At 41.3% G+C, this 20,818-nt stretch overlaps 1 protein-coding gene across 5 annotated transcripts in view; it reads right to left on the reverse strand.

The window, feature by feature from the left end:
* The window catches only part of adgrd1 (adhesion G protein-coupled receptor D1), a 41,699-nt gene that overhangs the window by 9,925 nt on the left and 10,956 nt on the right, over positions 1-20,818 (reverse strand). For 3 of the 5 annotated variants that reach the window (XM_053870971.1, XM_053870969.1, XM_053870967.1), the window contains 5 exons: positions 19,971-20,097; positions 19,747-19,854; positions 16,257-16,332; positions 14,005-14,146; positions 1,532-1,605 (listed from right to left, as the gene is read on the reverse strand). In XM_053870971.1, coding sequence (XP_053726946.1) covers positions 1,532-1,605; positions 14,005-14,146; positions 16,257-16,332; positions 19,747-19,854; positions 19,971-20,097 — 527 coding nt within the window. The remainder of the gene's footprint in view (positions 1-1,531; positions 1,606-14,004; positions 14,147-16,256; positions 16,333-19,746; positions 19,855-19,970; positions 20,098-20,818) is intronic. The other 2 variants (XM_053870970.1, XM_053870968.1) reach the window with 1 other exon arrangement.

Below are 20,818 nucleotides of genomic sequence, written 5' to 3' on the forward strand. Positions count from 1 at the left end.
GTAAGTCAGTCAGAGTGACAGCGTACCAGGGCGATCTGACAGGGCAATTATATAAATCCCTTTTTTCCTTTGCAGCCCAGGACAAAGAGGAGGAAGCTGGTTAGTCCAAGGAAAACATACTCCCTTTGGCTGCGTTTAATTTTTTTTTTATAGCAGCAGTACATAAATGTTGCATTATGTAATCAGAAGAACCAACATGGACACAAAGTAATGCAATACAATGAGCCAAAAAATTAATAAATGAATACATAAAACAATTATTTGTTTACAAAGAAAGAGAAAACAAAAAAAGAGAAAAGAAAGAAAAAGCAATAAATGCCAGCCAACTTCACAAATTTTATTGACAACATTCAATCCAATTTGGTTCAATTTAATTCTCAGGGTGAGGGAATATTTTTGGATCATTCTGCGCGCACATAAATGCGGGATTATGAGCTTCCTTCCTGATATTAAGAATTGCAAAACAAAACATGAATTTATTTAATTAAAATTTATTTCATGCCAGAAACATTTTTTACCTGGTGCTAAACCTGAGGACCAGGGACCAAATGTGGTCCACCAAGTCATTTTATGTGGCCTGCAAGACACACATTCTCACTTTCATGCTGTCAGCAGCGAGCGTTGAGGCATAAGGCCCTTTTAGGCTCAAAGTTACGTATGGATCCGGATCCGGACGGAGCCTTCTGTCCGTGCTCTCTCTCTTTAGTCCGTATTTCAGCATGTTTCCACAAAGCTTGTGGACCAAACGGAGCAGTACCACAGGAAACCATGGGGGCAATGTTACTGTTACTACCCGCTATAATGAGACATGAAGAAGACAAAACAATTGTGGAAATTGTCCGTTCTCTAGTCACGATATATTTAGCGGCCTCACCAACAATGCTGACTCCATTTTCCTCTTTAGCGTAACTGGTACATTATTGATACTTCTCCCACAGTCGCCATGTTGGTTTTGGAGTTTGTCGTAATACTTTTGACTATGGGCTACTCCCCCTGCTGGATATATTGGGGAACAGCTATGCAGCAATTTTGCACATGAAGGGAACATAAATGGACTGTTCAACTGAAGCTTGGGGTTAGGGTTTAGCTCTCTTCACTCAGTCATTTTGGATGCCACTTGCTGTGCACAACCCCCTACGCGTCTCTCTTCCTCAGTGATGATACGCAGCCCATTAAACACATGGCCGTTTGATGGACTTAAAATAGTATTTGACATGCGGCAGACGCAAAAGTCGACTTTTCCAACAATTCTGTTGAAGTTGTTTTGAAGGCATGTGCAGAATAGATATAAGGAAACCTGGTTTGGTACAGGACAGACAGCAGATCTCAGCAGTATGGAATCTAGAAGTGCTTTGGCTTGTCAGAGCAGGACTTCAGTGAGGACTGCTGCCTGAGCTTCACCACGCGCCATCAGAAGCATTTCTGCATCGTTTCACTGGTTTTGATTAAGCGAAGCTCAAGTCCTTTTTTTTTAACAGGGTAAATCCATATCTGATTTCATAGTGCAGCTCCATCATGAGCAATGACTCACCTGTAGTCCAGGAAACCACAGTAGAGGAAGACTTTGTTGCTTTGATTCACTATTTGATCCTGCTGTTCTCTGGTCTGTCGGAGAGAAAGTGAGATATAATTCGCTGTGATGGAAAAAAATATGCGATATAGGAAAACATTAGCTTTCTGGCTTTGATTTGGCTCATTAAAACTTCAAGTCTGAGCCAAAGTTGTGAGAGAAAACCTGTAAGAACAATGGTCTTTGATCAAGCTGAAGACATTTAACAATCTAATGAGCAACATTTTCCCATTCCTGTTCCTCTTTTTCCTTCCAGCCACACTCCATCACCAGCATTGTCTTCACATGTTTAAACCTACCCTGGAGACGACAATTGGAATTGAAAAGAGGAAGTGCTTTAGTCATTTATCTTCCATGGCAACTCAAAAAGCCTCTTCGAGACATCGTGTGTGTGTGTGTGTTGTATAAAAGTTGTGTGTTTGTGACTCATTCTTCCAATCGAAATCCCTACTGTTTTTAAAAGTCTAACCCGATAATTCATCATTTTTTCCGTGTCACTCCATAACCTTTGGACTCCCTACGTGTTCGTCATCAGATTGCAAGAAGGTCCTCCCCGGAGACGTCCCCAATCACTCCACTGTTTAAGTTGAGAGGAAAACAACAACGTGATTGGCGATTTGGGTGTAAACTGAGAGAGGCTCTTATTCGATCCCCCGGCCTCGGACGAGAGAATGATTAGATGGTGTCTGCGCTGTTTCCTTCTGGAAAAAGTGAGAGGGAGACTGAAACTGACAGTCAGGCTGTCTTTTCCTGGCACATACCCCGTGATTCATATTACAAAGCAAAGCACAATATGTCGACTCCACTGTGTAACCAAATCGCGGCTCTCATTCAGTCTCTCTCACGGACTGGACAAGGAGGGATCGGAGTCACCCGCCTGTTAGAGCAGGCAGAACAAATGCTTTTAAAGCTGCGTGAGCCCCGTGAACACAGCCCGTCATCACGCTCCCGCAGCCAAATTTGAGGAGCCACAAGCCACCATGTTGGTGAATTTACTGCTCCCACGAGAGCTGTAACAACTCACATTTCTTGTTGGGTGTAAATAGAAGCAGATGGAATGAGGGAAACCGTAATTGGCACACTGTTATTCAGCCTTTTTTGTGTCTGATCTTCTCTTTATTGTTGCTGCGCTGTGAGAGAAGACAAATTGTTCGCAATAAGCACCATATATATATATATATATACCAGATACTAGCCTGAGTACACACTGACCAGTCACACATGTGAGAAGTGCTGCCTGCTCCGGCTTCCTTTCGCAATGCTCCGTCTGTCTTGTACCCATCCCAAGTGGATGTTTAAGCAGAGGTGAAGGAACCTGAAAGTCACTGGGGAGTGTTAAAATGCACTCAGAGATCTGGCCAGTCTTAGCACACACAGCACTGTTCCCTCTGGCCCTGGGGTCTCAGCGTCTCACCAGCCAGCATTGCATCTGTGTCCAAGTCTTTATTAACAACAGAAGGCCAGCAAACACCACATTGGAAATCACTTTGAGCCTCAGTGGGAGAAGAGACACCAAGACTAAGAGATAACGCTCCTGACAGATGGATCACACAGTGTCAGGGAATTAAACACCAGGGGAGCGACAGAGTTTGAATAAACATCGGGGAAATTATTGAAAGTTTTTCCTCAAACCCCTATTACCGTAACACCAACTCACTTCGCTCTGTAAGTGTCAAGAGACATGCAGAGAACTAGACTAAACCGAAGCAGAAACGGTAGTCATTTTTTCAAAATAAATCAGCAACTGAAATGGTACCATTGGAACACGCTATTCATTTATACTGTATTCAGTTAGGCCTTGGCCTTGGTCTTGGTCTCACCCTCTTCATTAGTCTAGTTCTAGTTCTCTGTAAATTCTGGTCTTCACTCAGTCTCCGCTAAAATTGACTTTGCTTGTGGTTAAATACAGATAACAAGTAACATCCAACTTTCGACCTGCTCGACTTCTCGGCCCACGGCCAGCGGATGCTTTTTAAAAAAATTTTTTTATTACACGTACAACAGTTACACCAGCACAGTATCCCAGCATCTCACTCTCACACAGCAATCTATCACTGCAGTAGTTGCTATAACCCTCGCGTCGGCTATTTTGAATGGCATTCGACTTATGTCCAGGCTGGCTTACGACCGGTTGGTCGGAACCGATCCCGGTCGTAAGTCGGATGTTACTTGTATACTCAGCAGCGGTGTCCACACTTGGCTGATTTTACTTTTGTGACACTATGCAGACAAACTTCACTTATAAGTTCTTGACAGAAAACCCCTCCTTCCCTAAAAATGCTCTACTCTTTGAGGCAGAAACCTTGCTAGAACCAGGTTCAAGGCCTGTTTGGAATAGGACATGGAATGGACAGTCAGTCCTCAAGGACACACTTGTATGATCAGCAAATTCATTGAAACCGGATGAGATACAGGTAGTGATATGTAGATGAGGTATCATGAAACAGTATTGCAGGATTGATGAAACAGTGTCCTAATTTTCAGAGGCCACTAGACGGCGCCCTTGGTGTAGAAATGATGTGAAGTTTCATTGAATTAGTTGTCCAAACATTTTACAGTGCCATCTGGTGGCCTCTGAAAATCAGGACACTGTTTCACGAAACCTCCTCTACAGTAGATACAGGCATAGTCGAGGATGATGGTCAACATTATATATGTCTTACGTCTATATAAATCCTATTGTGTGTGTGCCCAGCTAAACCTGTCCAGAGTGAATTCCTGCCTCTCTCCCAATGAACGCTGGGATAGGCTCCAGCACTCCCAGCAACACGGGACCAAGTGGTGGCTAACTCAAGATGTATGCATGTGCCCAGCTATTAGTCTCCCGAACAGCCCCTGTGTTGCTTCCTTCATCAGTTAATCTTACTTTTCTACGACAAAATGTCTGATAACTCTCCTCATGTAAACTCTCCATTTCCTCAAGTCAAAAAATAAAAAAATCTTGGCTCATGTTCTTCTGCCGAACAGAAACTTCATTGTTCCTCCGCATTACTCTGGATTATTAATTTGTTTTGAGTTGAGTAATAAAGAATCTTACGAGACATTTCAGGAATAATGCTCCCTATTTTTCCGGCAGTCACAATTCCAGACTGACAGAAAGCATCAGAGCGTGTTTATGTTTTTACGTCCAACACTTTTCCACAACTGCAAGTGGGAAAATAACTTATTTATGGTTTAGTTATCTCGCCCCAGGGGATGAGTGTCATTATTTCAGCATCCATTTATAAATATTGGTCGGATTTGAAAACTCTGTTTTGGTACGGGCCTCTATTTGGCTCCATTTTTAGAAATTGAGTGAGAGGAAACAGTGTTGTGACAAAAACGGTTGCGCTGCCTTCCTTTCTACTGAGGCGTCTTCTTAATGCTATTTAAATCACACACATGGTTCCACTCAAAATTCCAAAGATATAATAGGGTAAAATAAAGTAAGCAATGATTGTAATTTTTTCAGGATGGAAAGTTGTCAACAATTGCTGTAAAAGCTGGCTGTGGGGGAGTTGAGGAGTGTTTTACAAGAACAGAGTGATCTGAAACTTGAATGTAATTCATACCTCCATCCACAAAAAGTTGAAAATTGGGAAATATTTCCACCATAATAAATAATAAAGTGAATAAATCCACTTCTGTTAGAGTCGAGAAACAAACTTTTATCGACTCAAGACCCAAGCAGCAGCTGCTTTCCACACAATATTATTGTCCCACATTCATTTTACACATATAATTAAATACATTTTTGCATTTGAAATATAGTTGATATCAACTATAGTCAAATTCATATAAGCTCAGTGGGAGAGTAGGGGGCAGTAGTGCTTCAGAACCCAGTCGAAGCAGTCTTATCAACATTGTCTGAAAATTTAATTGAAATCTCTGGAGAAGTTATTTTGCTGGCAAAAACACAACCCACTTGTCAAAGGTAATAAATGTCCTTCAGATAACAGAAATTCACTGGCTCAGTAAATCACCACACCACAGCTTGCCGTGCTGCCTGTGCTCTCTTCATTCAAAGCATTAACAGTATTAAGGTTTTGCTCCTCTTGTTCATATAATCTTGGGACAAACAGGGCAGGATAAATGCCAGCTTCCTCAAATTGTGGTCCCTTCCGAATTTCTCTCAGCCTTCGGTTGCAACATCAGTGAAGTTAGGGGATAATAAACTGACACAAATGTCCTTTTATTTGCAAGTTGGCTACAACAAAAATAATATCCTCAATTTCCTCTCATCTTGGTCCTTGGTCCGTACTGTACTCTCTCAGCCCCATGTTTAGTTCCTATGTGGTGCGTTCAAAGAACAAAAATTAATTTGAGATTAAAAATAATAATAATCCTGTAGAAATATAGCGCATTTTAACTATATTTCTACCAACATTTTCCCCTCTTTTCACCATTTTTTTGCTCTGCAAATTAAAGCATTGACTCTTCTAGCGAAATATATGAAGGGAGAAGATGCGGAGCTCAGCACAGCCATATCTTAAGCAACTGAGTTTCAGGAGGTTGGCCAACGCTGCATCCCACAAAGTCCAAAATGTAACATTAATTCAAGCTGTCTGATAAAACATTTCCCGTCAAAAAGGGAAAAGAAAGGAAATGCAGTGAGATGAAACTGAAGGATTTTAAGCTCTTTAGATTTAAACGGTTTCATTTTACATTCTACAATCTGGGAGTATTTTTCAGACGGTGATCCTGAGGACTTGCTGATGGAAACAAACCTTCCCCCCACACAGCACACATTAGCTGTCGCGGTGGATAAATGGGTTTTAATGTTTAAATCAAATAAACTCGGCAGAGCGATTCAGACCTTGTCTTTTTGCGCATTAATGGCCTGCTGGGTAAAGCGATGCGGAAGGAAAATAAACTCTCATGCATCACAAACTCATGTAAGTCTTAAATGACAGACAGAACCCAGCAATTTGCGCTAATCCAAGATCTTCTCTGCCTTGCGGTGTCTCTCAGAAATCCTTCCCCCGGCGGAGCAGGATGCCAGATCTTGGCTGTGGTGGAGATTGCTGAAACCAGCACCAACAACATGTGTCATTTTCACATTGCGAGTCATGCAGCCATGAGGTTAAAGATGGGGTTTTGACAGCTAAGAAAAGATGAGGAGCATTCTGATTTAAACTCAGTTATCACTGAGAATCGCTTTATGTTTGATGAAACATAATCATGATGAATGATGAGTTTACGATAAGGAAAACTATCCCTTATTATTTTGATTCCGTAACACCGTCAATGAAATGCAATTATTGCAGACTATAAATACCATGAGAAAAGCCTGAAGAAGTTTTTTTCTCCATTCTATATATTGTTATATTCTTTAGAAAAAAAAAGTTACTCTCTCATCAGTTCCACCCAAATGTATTTTGGTATGTGACAGAGCATATATATATATATATATATATATATATATATATATATATATATATATATATATATATATATATATATATATATATGAGAGTTGGCCAACATCCTGAAACTCAATTGCTTAAGATATAGCTATGCTGAGCTCCGCATCTTCTCCCTTCGTATATTTTGCTAGAAGAGACAAAGCTTTAATTTGCAGAGAAAAAAAATGGTGAAAAAAAGGAGAAATGTTGGTAGAAATATATATATATATATATATATATATATATATATATATATATATATATATATATATATATATATATATAAATTAATATTTAAAGTCCCCTAATAAATATATATTTTTATTCAAATATTTCTCCAAAACTCCCTATAACATAAACTTTTCAATTTTTCCCTTTACATATTATAGCACCATCTATTGCTTCTTACGTTCCCATCATTATTATGACATTGTGATCCCTTTATCAAGGTTTTACTCATGAAAACTCCACTGTTTGTGACTCCAGCAAAAATCATAGTCCCTAGATCAAAGAGCAGAAAGAAGTCAATGAGCGACTTAACACTTGGTAAACCCCTTGGTCTGCAGCTAGCCATGCAGCAGAAGACATATAAGCTCTAGACAATGCAATGGTAAGTGTCGTCTGTTAAATTTAGAAAAAAATGTGGAAACACTTCATTGTAGTATGTCTGGCTGAGGCCCGCAGATGTCAAGGGAATCATTTGAAAACCCCAAAGAACACAGACCGCAGCTCAAAATGCAACCCAGAGAGGACGCTGCCCACTGAATCACCTCGCCATACTCGCCCTACATGCAGCAGATGAATGCCAGATGTCATTGTTGTGGCCCTTAAATATGAACTTGGAATAAGTTGAACGATTTCCATACAACCCCATGAAGCAACAATTCATGTAGCAAAACTGGTGAGCTCATTCTGTCAGGGGAAATGTAATAAGATGTGCAGCTGCGGTTTTTGCAGCAGAAATCCAAAACAGAGAGACGTGTTGATAGGCATGGAGAGTGTGAGGAGATCTGGGGACAATCGGCTAACCTCCCCAGTTAGGGGTTGTGTTGTTCATTTGCTGTGTAAAGCAAAACATCAGGTGAGGCTTCACAGGCAGAGGGGGATTGCTCCTTGGGCATGAGTCCATGTGCCTCATTTCGCTCTAGATTCTAGCTTCTTTATTGGTACACAGGGTTTTCTAAAAGATACAAAGAGGCTTATTTGGGATTTGGGTGGAGAAAGAACATTGACCTTTGTTTGATTTTCACACAGCATAGTGGAGAGCAGGGAATGAAACGATAAATGGATGACATTTATGCTCCTGTTCTCCATTACTACTGCTCCCACCGGGAGGACATGCAGTCGAGGAGCTCTTTCTGCCATGTATCTGAAGTTCCTTTAAAAGATGAATCAGTTTATGACTTACAGCATCTCACACTCACAAACAACTAGGCCATGTGACCTTGCTTAAACACTGCAAAGGTCAGAGGTTGGTGTAGTCCAGACCAGCAAACCTGAGACCGAGTTGAGCCCGAGACACCAAGACCAATGAGGGAGAGCTGAGGCCAAGACAGATGAGAGGCTGAGACTGAGTCTATTAGTCATAAAGACACATGCATTCATATCTTGCTGTCATTTTTCAAAAATAAATCAAGAGGTGAATGGCTTTCTTCGGACATATTCAGCATGGTCTCACCATCTACTTGCTCTTCCAAGCCTTGGACTCTGTACTGTATGCTCTGGTTTTGGTCTCCACCCAGTCTCGGATTTGCTGGTCTCAACTACATCACTACCGGACAGTCAGCACTGAGTTTCCACTTCGCTTTACACTATAAACCCACTTAGGTATCTCCATCTGTATTTGACTATTCAGGCCTTCACTGAACGTCTTATCAACCAATCACCTCTCATGTATTATTTTTGACCTTCCCCCTCAAAAAAGAATACTTTTGGAAACAAATTTCAGTTATTCCAAGCAGTACTCTCTTTTTCCGTTCAGATGCTCCTTCTCTCTTAGACTGAATGCGGTTATTTCCTCATGAAGAAAAGATGAATGACAGATCTGATTATCTCGCCCTCGCGAGTCCAATTCTTACAATGTAATTGCCATTTCAGACATATTCCAATATGGTTTTCTCTGGATACCAACGATAAGAAACTGCACTTATTCTGAAAAGTGATTCTGCCTTTTCGGCCACTTGGTACTTAAGACTTGGATCTTCTATTTTCAACCACACAGATTTGTCAGGGGACATTTTCTGGTCTACTTCAAAATGCTTTTCATAAGTATTTAATCTGCTTCCTCCTTCCATGTTCGCCAGCCATTTAAAACAGAATTTCTGATTAATTCTATTTTGACATTCTCTTCTAAAACATCCTGATTGGTTATACTCCTAAAGTAGAGCGAATTATGACCACATGTTTTGAAAGTGAACATCAGTTCATGATGAGCGGAAAGAAACGCTCAGGGCGCAGCTCGAGGTGGCGATCATAAGGATGGAATGGTCTGTAAAATGAGGGGCTACAATGGGAGGAGCCGTAAAAAGAGGCTATCCAACACTTTTGGCAAGAGACAAATAGAAATGGCCAGAACTCCAGCTGTAATTGATCAGTGTGTTGGCTTACATCACTTGTGTTTGTATGTGGGAGCATGGATGGGTGTGGGTGGCTGAGAGAAAAGGAGGGTGAACGTTGGGGGAAAGAGGCTTTGCCCACACAGTTTGAGTTGGGCGTATACTGTAAGTTATAAAAAGACTTGCACTAAATATCAGCCATGATTGTGTCGAAGGAAAAAAAGCAATTCTGCCAGGCCTATTTGATAAAAAACCTCTAGTGTTACACAACCTTTGACTTGTTTATGTCGCAGGAACAATTAATCCATTATCTGACCCCTTATGAAGGAACTCCAACAAGTCTAGACGTCTAAAAAATGTTACAATCCCCATCCTCTATCCTTCTATATTCTTGAACGGAAACCAGACTGTAAAACAGTACTGAAGAAATATTGCACTCACAGTTATTGTAGAGCCAAGTGTAGAAGTCTGATAGCGTCGGCCATTGTGTTCTTGTATTTTTAGAACCTTTGGCTCAGGGATTATTGAATTCTAAATAAGAAGGGAAGAGAGACTTTTTGGGCTGCCAAGCACGGTCTACACTGTCATGATGGGAATTCTATTTCAAATCATTTAAATATCATTTAAAATTTAAAAATCATTTAAATATTGCATTCAAAATAATCGAGTCAATACAATGGGTTACTTCTGAATACAGTATGTCCCATCTGAGTCAGTCTGTCTTACCAGGAGCTTTAAAAGTTTCCTCTTGCTAAACATAAACTCTCAGGCTGTTAGCACCTCACCATTTGTTAAAACATTACTTTATTATTGTAATAAAAAGAGAATGATTGTGCAAAACTGCAAAGAACTTTAATGTTAATTTAATTTTGTTATTTATTTTTACAATAGAAGTTACATGTAGCCATGCAATGTAACTCCTGTTTCAGAGCAAACTGACATGTCATTCACTACCGATGTTCCTACAAGAAGACACAAGTTCCTTCAGAATTCCGCTCTTTTCAATCATTTAAGCTCTCTGTCTGTTGTCTAGTCTGTTGTGGCTGGACGTTCAGGAGTAACAATGATTAAAAAATGGAACCAAATGCTTCAAACGTGTACCATGGCATTTAAAATTGTGTGTCCTGAAATTGTCCCACAACAGCAGTTCTCCCACAGTCTGGATCTACTCAACGGACTCAGTGTTTCATCACCTGTAAAGTGAGTTTCCACGATTCAGGTCCCTCCCACTTTCGTGATTAAACACTGGCATTAAGATGGAGGGATTAAGTCACGTTTCATGTGTATTGCTGTGTTTTCCCCAGCCAGTGTCGTTCATGGTTAACTATTGATCTGGGACTCTCCTCAAAATCCCAACCATTCTCTGGGATAAATCAAGTGCACAAGGCCATTGAGACATAAACCACATACTGCAAGGTCTCATGGATCTGTTTCAACCACTGTCAAGGTTGGTGGTCAGATTAGTCAAGACACTATCGTGCCTCAGTGTCAGGTAAATAACTAATGGGGAGATGTAAATGTGGAACTCAGAACATGCTCGAATCCCTCTGAAAAACATTTCAGCTGTCTTTAGCTATTTTGAATTTGTTGTGTTGCTTGAGAATACTACATCAGACCATAGTAAACTGCTGAAGTGGTCTATCCAAAATCCCGTCTGAGGTCTCGTCCCATCTCAATTAAAAAAAAAAAAAACATTTACGTAAAGAGGAGCAGGTGGTATGACCTCATCCTCATCTGTTTAAGTGTCGCTGGTTTACAGTGGAAACAGTAGAATCGGAGGCATTTCATCGGCAGGCGCTTGGTTCTGTCTCGACTGAGGAATCCCCAGATGTTATGACATGTCAATCACTTTGTCACAGCTGTCAATTCTTCTAAGATGCAATGAATTGACCTGATGCCCGTGGGCTTCATATCCAATCCAACAGATGCCAAAAAGTTTTTCAGACCTCATCATGAATGTGTGGCTCGGTTGCCTGAGACCAGTCAGGCTGCCCAAACCAGTTCATTATTGGGTACACAAGGTAATAAAATGTGATTCACAAGAGCTAGTTCAACTAGTTCAACTTCTCCGTGGTTGAGTTTGGTTCCTCACATGTTCATTTTTAGTGCTTTAGCCAGGACACGGACACATGGACACACTCACTGGTCTGCAACTTAACTGTTAACTAAACAGCCCTGCAGTCTTGAAGGTGTTTTACTGTCAGCAAATCACTTAAATGAAGTTTTATATAGAGTTAATGCTTGTCTTGGAAATGTGTATTGTGCTCACCAAGTGATAAATATATATGTTCATCCACTATTTTCTTATTTGGTTCCTGGAAGTCTGTTGATTTCGTCTTCATTTTCATCTTGTACTTGGCCTCACCAGAGGTTGCCAACCACGGAAAATGTATCACTTAATCTAAACTTACATGAGTCAGAGCACTTTGTTACATCTGTAGAAGTGTACCATTCTAAGTCGGTGCCAAGTGGTGACTAGCTTCAATGGCACTTTTGGACTGTTGTTTTACAGCGAGAATGTAAGTGGACACTTATTTTGGCTGTTTGTGTCGACAAGCTTATTCCACGAATCGCACCCCAAGTGAATCGCTGGAACTCACAGCAACCAAAGCAACTTCCTCCCACCTCTCAAGTTGCATAAAAAAGTACATCAGTCTGCTAGGGGCGGGGTTTAAATTTGCAGAAAGTCAACATGGCGGATAGGGGAGGAAGAATTGTTTCTACTGTGGAAGTATATTAAAAGCAAAATAAGTCTTGGACGGCCCCATCTATGCGTCTATCAGCTCGGCCATTTCACTCCTTTAAAGTTAAAGAGCCATGGCTTATCATCAGAATTGACATTTTTGAAGTGTTCCCTGAAACGCCCTGAAGCTGCAACATTGTTGCCCTGAATATGTCGCAGATGTCGCATCTCCTGCTTTATTACTATAACGTGACATGTTATAGCACCTATACAACAGAAAGAACTACTCATATCGTAACATTCAAGAAAACCAAAATGGCTACTATACATCTCTCGTGATAGTTTGCCAGTGATACAGTGGTCTGAAATGAAAAAATGGATGTGAAATTTCAGGGGCCCATGAATTATTTGGAGTGATAAATGAAAACATATACAGAAAAATATGAAATACTGGGCAGTACTCCATCGGAATTCTAAAATAATCAGTTGAAAAATCCCTTGACTTGTAGTCATGACAACCATAAAAACACATTAGCACCTCTGCTACATTTAGTCTTCACAGTAAGTTTTAATGGAGTCATAACACTCGGGGGATAAACAAAGAGTTCCGCAGCAAATCACAGCCTCGCAGGTCCTTGCAGAGGGAATGTCTTCAAGGCTTCACTTGTGTAGGCAATAAAGTGAAACATAAACTATGACGTGAAAAGTCTGCCACAAAGTCTATGCCTGCAAGCAAGCGAAGGTGCGAAGTATCCGCCAGCTGCCATCATTAAACCCCCCCCAAAATAGCCTCTTTAAATCGTATCCAACAATGATGTCTGCTAAATTCTCCAGAGTATAGATCATTTCAATGCTTTCTGAATTTAGTTCAGTGGGATAGCACTGGCATGGATCAGCACACATTAGGAATAGCTCTAATAACCCATTTTTCAATGCGGTAGAAAGGAAGGAATGTCGGAAACCTGATTTATCCTTACATCAGCAGTAAATGCGGTCCAACGAAAATAGAAACAATTTGACTGCACAGAAAGCGGAGCTGCTGAGCATCTCCAGCACTTCAGCAACAATGAAGATTACAGCCACTCTCCCATGGTGTTGGCTTAAACAAACAAAGTCCTCATCGTCGCGGGATCCGGAGCCAAAAAACTGCAGCATAAACATTTATTTCACCACGGAAAACGGAGACAAACAACAGAGGATTGCCATGGTTTCATTAAAAAAAAGAGCTGCATGGTTTTCATTTGTGTCCTTGTTAAAGGAAAGAAAAGCCCGATTATTAAAAATAATCCTTGCAGACCTTGTAAAATGGACAAAACTACTTTTTTTGCAAATGCCTTCAAAATAATTACCATTGTATGACTGACTAATACGGCAACAAATGTCACTGAAAGTCATGAAATCTCAATCAATATCACTGCTCGTGATTTCAGTGGGGATCTTTTCCCATGGAAAGCTGGAACACCACCCTCACCGTGGAGAAAAAAACGCAGTTCGTAAAAGCCAGTTATTGTTTTCTTCAAAGGACCTGGAGCCCCTCGCTTTTAAATGCCCATAATCAGCGGACTTTCTGAAAGCCACATGTGCCATGAGGGAAAAGTCAGGCAGACTAATGAAAACCAAAACAGGTTTTGTTCGGAGCAAAAGTGGTGCCCAGCTGCGTCGTCCCTTCTTACATAACGCAGGGCCAAATATAGCGGTCGATAGGTTTAATACGAGGCGCCGTGTCACACCACCTTCTTGGAGATAAGAACCTGCCACCACATGAACAGTTGGAAAACTTCCGAGCACTGAGTCGAGGGACTCTGATCTTACCAGGACATGTGTGAGGACGATTTTGATGAGTGGCGCTCCTGAGAGGTTGATGGACAGAGCTGGCTGAGGCTCCACCTTTAGAGATATTAGACAGCTGGCCACCTGGATGTGGTGGTCCTTAAAATCAGACGCCTCGTTGATCCTGAGGGGAAAGTCGGATGCCTATTAGGGAGCTGCAGAAAATCACGGAGCGTTGTCACTTATTAACTGTACATTCAAATTCAGTCATTGATCTCTATGGGCTTTCCAGGGTGTCCGTCAACAACCCCTTGAAAGGCTCCCTCTATGCTGCCACCAGGCAAACTGTAACGTTGTAAAAAAAAAAATAGCACTAAAAAGCTAAAATTGTTCTTCAACTCACAATAATCTTACGTAACAATTGCATAACAATTACTATCACAACTCCATCCCGACACCCACTTGCGTAACTATTTTGTGTGCGAATGACAAAAAAAAAATCTATTTATTTATTAGTTTTGACAAAAAACAAACCATGCTGGAACTAGCTAGTTCAGTGAAGCAGCAACAAGGGACAGGGCTGTAGAGTGGACAAGTGGATCTAATAGCTGGGTGTATCAGTCAGTGAGGGTTGAGTGCTGAGATGAGAGATAAGCCCGGGGACAGATAAGCCTGAAGGAAACAGGGGCGCCTTCGCATCACTGAGCCTTGTTCCCTGCGCAGGAAGTACATAGACTGAGGCCTGATGCTTTTTTAATATCTCCAATTAACTGTTTTGTTTACATGTACTTCCCAGTGTGGCAAAACCAAAACAGTAGCCCACCTTACCATAGTAGCACTTGCACAAGTACTGGAGTTTTGACTGAGAGCAACAAACATTGACTGTTCTAAAGTCGTACTTTGAGGGGTCTTCCTAGAAATGACCAGGCTACAGGTGGACAATTACGTTTCCTAAAGTGCCACATTATAAACTGTGATTCTCACGAGGGGCCATCATGCCGCAAGAAAGACGGCGATGACAACGAAACATGATGGAAAAAAAAAAAATCAAAATTTATTTTCCAGTAACAAGGACAAAATAAACCTAAAAGAAGGATTATATGTAGTGCATTAAAGTAAGGATGTTAAGAAGTGTGAACATGCCACAAAACCTACAACAAAATGTCATAATATACAGCTTTTATCTTGAATACAAAATCAAATAGGGATTAGGGACCAGATGTCGAAGGAAGATTTATTTCAAAATACATTTTCGATTTATCATCAATGTATTTTGAGAAACAAGAATAATATACAAAATGACAAATGAAGAAAATAAATTAGTTTTAAAACAACAAAAAAAAAAATGGCTAAAAAAGAAACAGGACAAAAAAAATTACTACACAGGTCACGGGGACCGCGAAAATACAGGCAAAGAGCCGCATATGGCCCTTGAGCCGCATTTCACCCAGGTCTGGTCTAAGAATTAAGATGTTAGTCTGGTAGTAGAGGCAAATAGTAGCGATGGGTAGCTGAGGTAACATGAAACAGTATTGCAGGATTGATGAAACAGTGTCCTAATTTTCAGAGAACACTAGATGGCGCTCCTGGTTTGGAAATGACGTGAGGTTTCAGTGAATTAGATGTTCAAGTCCAAACATTTTACGGCAGACAGCGCCATCTGGTGGCCTCTGAAAATCAAGACACTGTTTCATGAAACCTTATCAACCCATCACTAGTAAATACAAGAGCAACAACCCTTGGAAATTTCTGAATCTTGATCATTCTAAGTGGGAATTGAGAACTAGATCACTCCAGGCAAACACTCTAACCACCACGATTGAGGGCTCCATCAGCCTCTGGCACTCAATCCAGAACTAAACGCTGTGGAATTATTATTATTTTTTTGTTCCTGGAATAAGATGCTGACCCACTTCCTAACATCAATAGAGTGACCCCTAATATTCTCCTGATAAATTTCATGAAAACCCGGGACTCTAGTACTAATAAATTAAATTAAATGATATAAAATGGGGGAAAAATATAATAATTCGGTTCAAACAAAATGTGAAGAAAAAAACATCTAATTTAAAAATTAATAAATTAAGCACTTTTAAATTTCAATATTCTACAAACACTAAATACTGTCTCTCTATATGACTACTGAGGATGGGTTCATGAGAGCGGCCTGGCGTCACCCAATACCTAGGGTTTTCCAAGTCTTTCCTGGGTGGGTCTGGTCAAGGTCAGAGTCGCAATTCCAGACTTTAGATCCAGATAATTTGGGAATGAAGACAAGTTGACAAGACTGTTACCTGGTCTTCACAGGGCTTATCTCTCTGTAGTAGCTGTGCATGTTGTGATAGAAAAGCCCAACGATGGTGGTCTGAGCTGCAGAGAGAGAGAGAGAAAAAAGACAGATCAGGTCTGAGTGGAAGGATGGGAATTTCATGCACTGCTGCTAAAATGCTCACAAAGCGGGAAAGTTAATTAACGGCAGTTTGCGGACCAACAACTCTGGCGTGCGGTCGCACCTGGGTGAAAGTGACGGGGCTGTGAAACATGTGGTAGTTGGGAACTCTTATGAAAGCTCGACATGACTTCACCGGTGGAGGCCCATTCTCCTGTAAAGTTCCTCCACTTTACCTCAATCTGACCTACGATCCATTTTGGTTCCACATCAGCGCCTCGAGATAAACAGAGAAAGGGGAGGAAATCCTGAATGGTGGGACCCTTTTCTTCAAAAGTCTCTGACCATGACTGCAACAACAAAAGCCCATGTGATGCCAAGTGAAGTTTTCAAATGTGTTCCCACAGCATTCTTCCAGGCGCTTAGATAACAGTGGGACACTCCCTTTCCTCCTGGTCCTCATTTCAAGCATCATGTGTGAAAGTACGGTGTCAATGTTTGAGCAACACATTATCAAAAGGTTTGTCTTTAACAATTAAGCCTCTATTCCCTCAATGGAACCAGATTTACTACAATCCCCCTTGAAGTGCTTCGACATGAGCAACCTCAAAGTCTCAGACCTTAGTTACTTGGTACTAAAAAAAACACCCGGACAACAACGTAGTTCACCTGCCGGACCTTACTGAGCATCAAGCCATGAGGAAAGCACATCACATGCACATGCATAATGTTCTTGTTTGAGAAAAGAAAGCGTTGGTTATTAGAGGTGTTTGTTGTCTGCCATCTCTATAGCTGTCTGTCTTGTTAACAAGAGTCATCGGCTGTGCATTATAAGAGTTTTTTGTGTTAATACTTTCAAGAAGCTCAACAGCTGTTGCCTACTCATTCAGCTGTTTACAGCTGAAGAAGCGTGTGTTGGACACAAGTTTGTCAGCACCCCACCTTGACTGTTGACAGCAGACACTACGAGACAAGCTCAAACCCAAGAAAAATAAATGAAAAGTTTGTTTTGGTGTTCTCCTCTCAGTTACAGCGACGGATAATGAAGGCAACACAAGAAGTGAGTGTTGCAGACGTGCTGGGAGAATGACTGCATGGATAATGTCAGGAAGGATTTAGACCTGGGCGGCTGAATATTTCGAAAACGCCTCATCCAATCTTCATTTGTAATTGTGTTTCCGCGTTAGGGTTGTGTATTGGCGGGTATCTTGTAATAAGATCCACAAATGCAGCAGCATATCCAAGTGTATATATATATATATATATATATATATATCTACCTTCACCTTCACCTTCTTCTACCGCTTATCCGGGGTCGGGTCGCGGAGGCAGCATTCGGAGCAGGGAAGCCCAAACTTCCCGGTCCGCACAAACCTCCTCCAGCTCCTCCCGGGGGATCCCGAGGCGTTCCCAGGCCAGACCGGAGACATAATCTCTCCAGCGAGTCCTGGGTCTTCCCCGGGGTCTCCTCCCGGTAGGACATGCCCGGAACACCTCCCCAGGGAGGCGTCCAGGGGGCATCCGGATCAGATGCCCGAGCCACCTCAACTGGTTCCTCTCGATGTGGAGGAGCAGCGGCTCCACCCCGAGCTCCTCCCGGATGATCGAACTCCTCACCCTATCTCTAAGGGTGCGCCCAGCCACCCTGCGGAGGAAACTCATCTCAGCCGCTTGTATCCGCGATCTCATCCTTTCGGTCATTACCCAAAGCTCGTGACCATAGGTGAAGGTGGGAACGTAGATCGATCAGTAAATCGAGAGCTTCGTCTTGTGACTCAGCTCCCTCTTCACCACGACGGTCCGATACAGCGACCGCATCACTGCTACCGCTGCACCAACCCGTCTATCAATCTCACGCTCCCCTTTTCCCTCACTCGAGAACAAGACCCCGAGATACTTAAACTCCACCACTTGGGGCAAGAACTCTCCACCGACCTGGAGAGAGCTGGAGACCACCTTATTCTGGTCGAGAACCATGGCCTCAGACTTGGAGGTGCTGATCCTCAGCCCCAGCGCATGCTGAAGGCCCCGGTCCGATGAGGCCAGCAGAATATATATATATATATATATATATATATATATATATGTGTTTGATATGGATAAGTCATGCACCACTAACTACGTTAAGTTTTGTTTGTTTATGTTCAGTAAGTTAGATACGGTTTTATTTTGATAGTGTTCACTTCCCGTTTGTATCTTGTTTGTCTTGCCTTATCCCGCCACTAATCCCGTCCATTGTCAAGCTAGAGAATCAAGTCTAAGTCCAGTTGAGTTAGTAAGCCAACGTATTCTTCGCCAGCGATTATTTTGAGCTCTGATTCCTTCCTCGAGAAGCACTTTGGGTTGCAGTTTTAGTGGCGTTTTTGTGAACAAATCCTACTTTTGGCCAAGAACAAATACGGTTAGAACAAATGACGGCAGTCAAAACAAAACAAAAAAAGGCTTAGTTGAAGCGCACATAACAAGAATAGACGTTTCTGAATGAAATTAGGCAGGAAGATAAGAAGAAAAAAATCTCTTTAAACAGTATGTTCCCAATGACTTTGTCTGGTGAATGTTATGTATCTAGCACAGGTCATTTTATTCTTTCTTAATTTCGACTGGATTGTAATGGAGAGTTCATGACCACTGTTAAGCGTGAAAACAACAGCAGGAGCAACAACAAAAGAGATCTAATTGACCTTCTGGCTTAGCGCGCAATGGTGAGGTAGAGTGAACTCACCACTGACTTTGTGGCTCTATAAACCAGTGAAATGTGATATAAAGACAAGGCTTATACACTACTGAGAACACAAACAGGCCCATATATAAATTAAAAATGACTTCATGGTTTATTTTGCAATTTAAATGTCCATTTCATTCAAAGCATTTACATGGTTATGAATCTATTTTAACAGGCTGAATGAAACAGTCTGGAGCATGCTTCAGTTTCTTTAATAGGCTGATGCAAAAATTTAAAAGCCGGCCAGGTCAAATGGGAGAATGTGACCTCCAGCCTCACAAAGTTTGTAATTAAGCTCTCCCTCCTTAACATCCCTTTAATGATTGAGGAAAGCGCTCTTCTCCACTCTTTCTGCTCTTGATAAAAGAGTAACAGCCAGCATTAAAGTCATAGCTGGACTTCTACAGTGAGCAGTAAAGTCTCACAAAAGCTCTCGAGGCACTCTTGTCCCACACTTTATGCTGTGTTAGCAGTCTTAAATCCTTGAATTGTAAATTATCTGCCACTAACAAGAGCTTCCCAGCCAGACAATTTTCTCCTGGCAGAATCAGTGCATGGCAAATGTGAGGAGGCGTCCACACAAATAGTAAGGCGACTGCTTATGCAAAGGTCAGTTATATACATCACCGCAGAAATGGGACGGAGCGTCTTTAGGATTCGGTTTTGTACTCACACTGCACGTTGAAGGCCTCGCCGGGAACAGATATGTAGTTCTTTCCGAGAGTGGGGAAGCGATAGTGAGGCAGGTTGTAGTTCTGCGGTATTTTCATCAGAGAATAGTCTGTGGATTACGAATGTTTATTCAACAGATAAATCACAACCAGAGACACATGTATAACTGTAGCCACGCAAACTTCAAACATGAGTCAACACATGGAGGCCTGACAAAATATTTACCTGCAACAAATGATGTTCCGCCAACGGAGATAAGGGATTTGGGGCTTGGCTCTAGGTTGGTGACCATGTGTTCCATCACTCTGTCCACTGTCTCAATCAGGCCACTGACCACAGGAGTGGACTGCTGCTTCAAGACAATAAAAGCTGTCAACTTGACAAACATATGCAAGGTAAGTGGAAAAAAAAAGATGGGAAAAGTATGGGCCCCTGTGATTTCAAAAGAATAAAATAAATAACTTTGTTCATTACTTCTTTGAAAATCAATTTTTGGAATTTTTACAAGTTTATTAGGTTACGTTTATTTTCTTTTTCCATGCAGTTCTTTTAATGAGTAATTTCAGTTTATACTGGCCCTCAAAATACATAAATATGTTGATGAAATGTGCCTTAGAAAACTATCTTTACTAACTATGATGAGTAAATGTATAAACAACATGTTTACACTTTTTAATTTCCATGTTTAAAAATATTGATATCATACATTGTTTTTCATGACAAGCTTTTTTTTCCACATGTGCTGTCCCTGGTCCGAACAACTGTGCCGGGTGGGACAGTTTGTCGTACTGCAAACTGAGAAACACACTATCAATGATTCTAACAGGCACCTGTTTCGAATTGGACGCACAATCTTAATAAATCACCCGCAAGCCATGACAAAATTCCAGATTTCCTCTGTGTAAATGAGCCCTGACATTTTCACACTCAGTGTTTTGTTTAAACACAGTGGGTTTGCTCAATGAATATCTGGATGAGACATCTAAAATTAGAAACCAACTTTAGCTACAACATAGCTGAGACGTTAATGTGACCAAGAACACAGCATATAAAGACACTGAGACACGACTACT

This window comes from Synchiropus splendidus, chromosome 7 (assembly GCF_027744825.2).
Source record: "Synchiropus splendidus isolate RoL2022-P1 chromosome 7, RoL_Sspl_1.0, whole genome shotgun sequence".
Classification (NCBI taxonomy): domain Eukaryota; kingdom Metazoa; phylum Chordata; class Actinopteri; order Syngnathiformes; family Callionymidae; genus Synchiropus; species Synchiropus splendidus.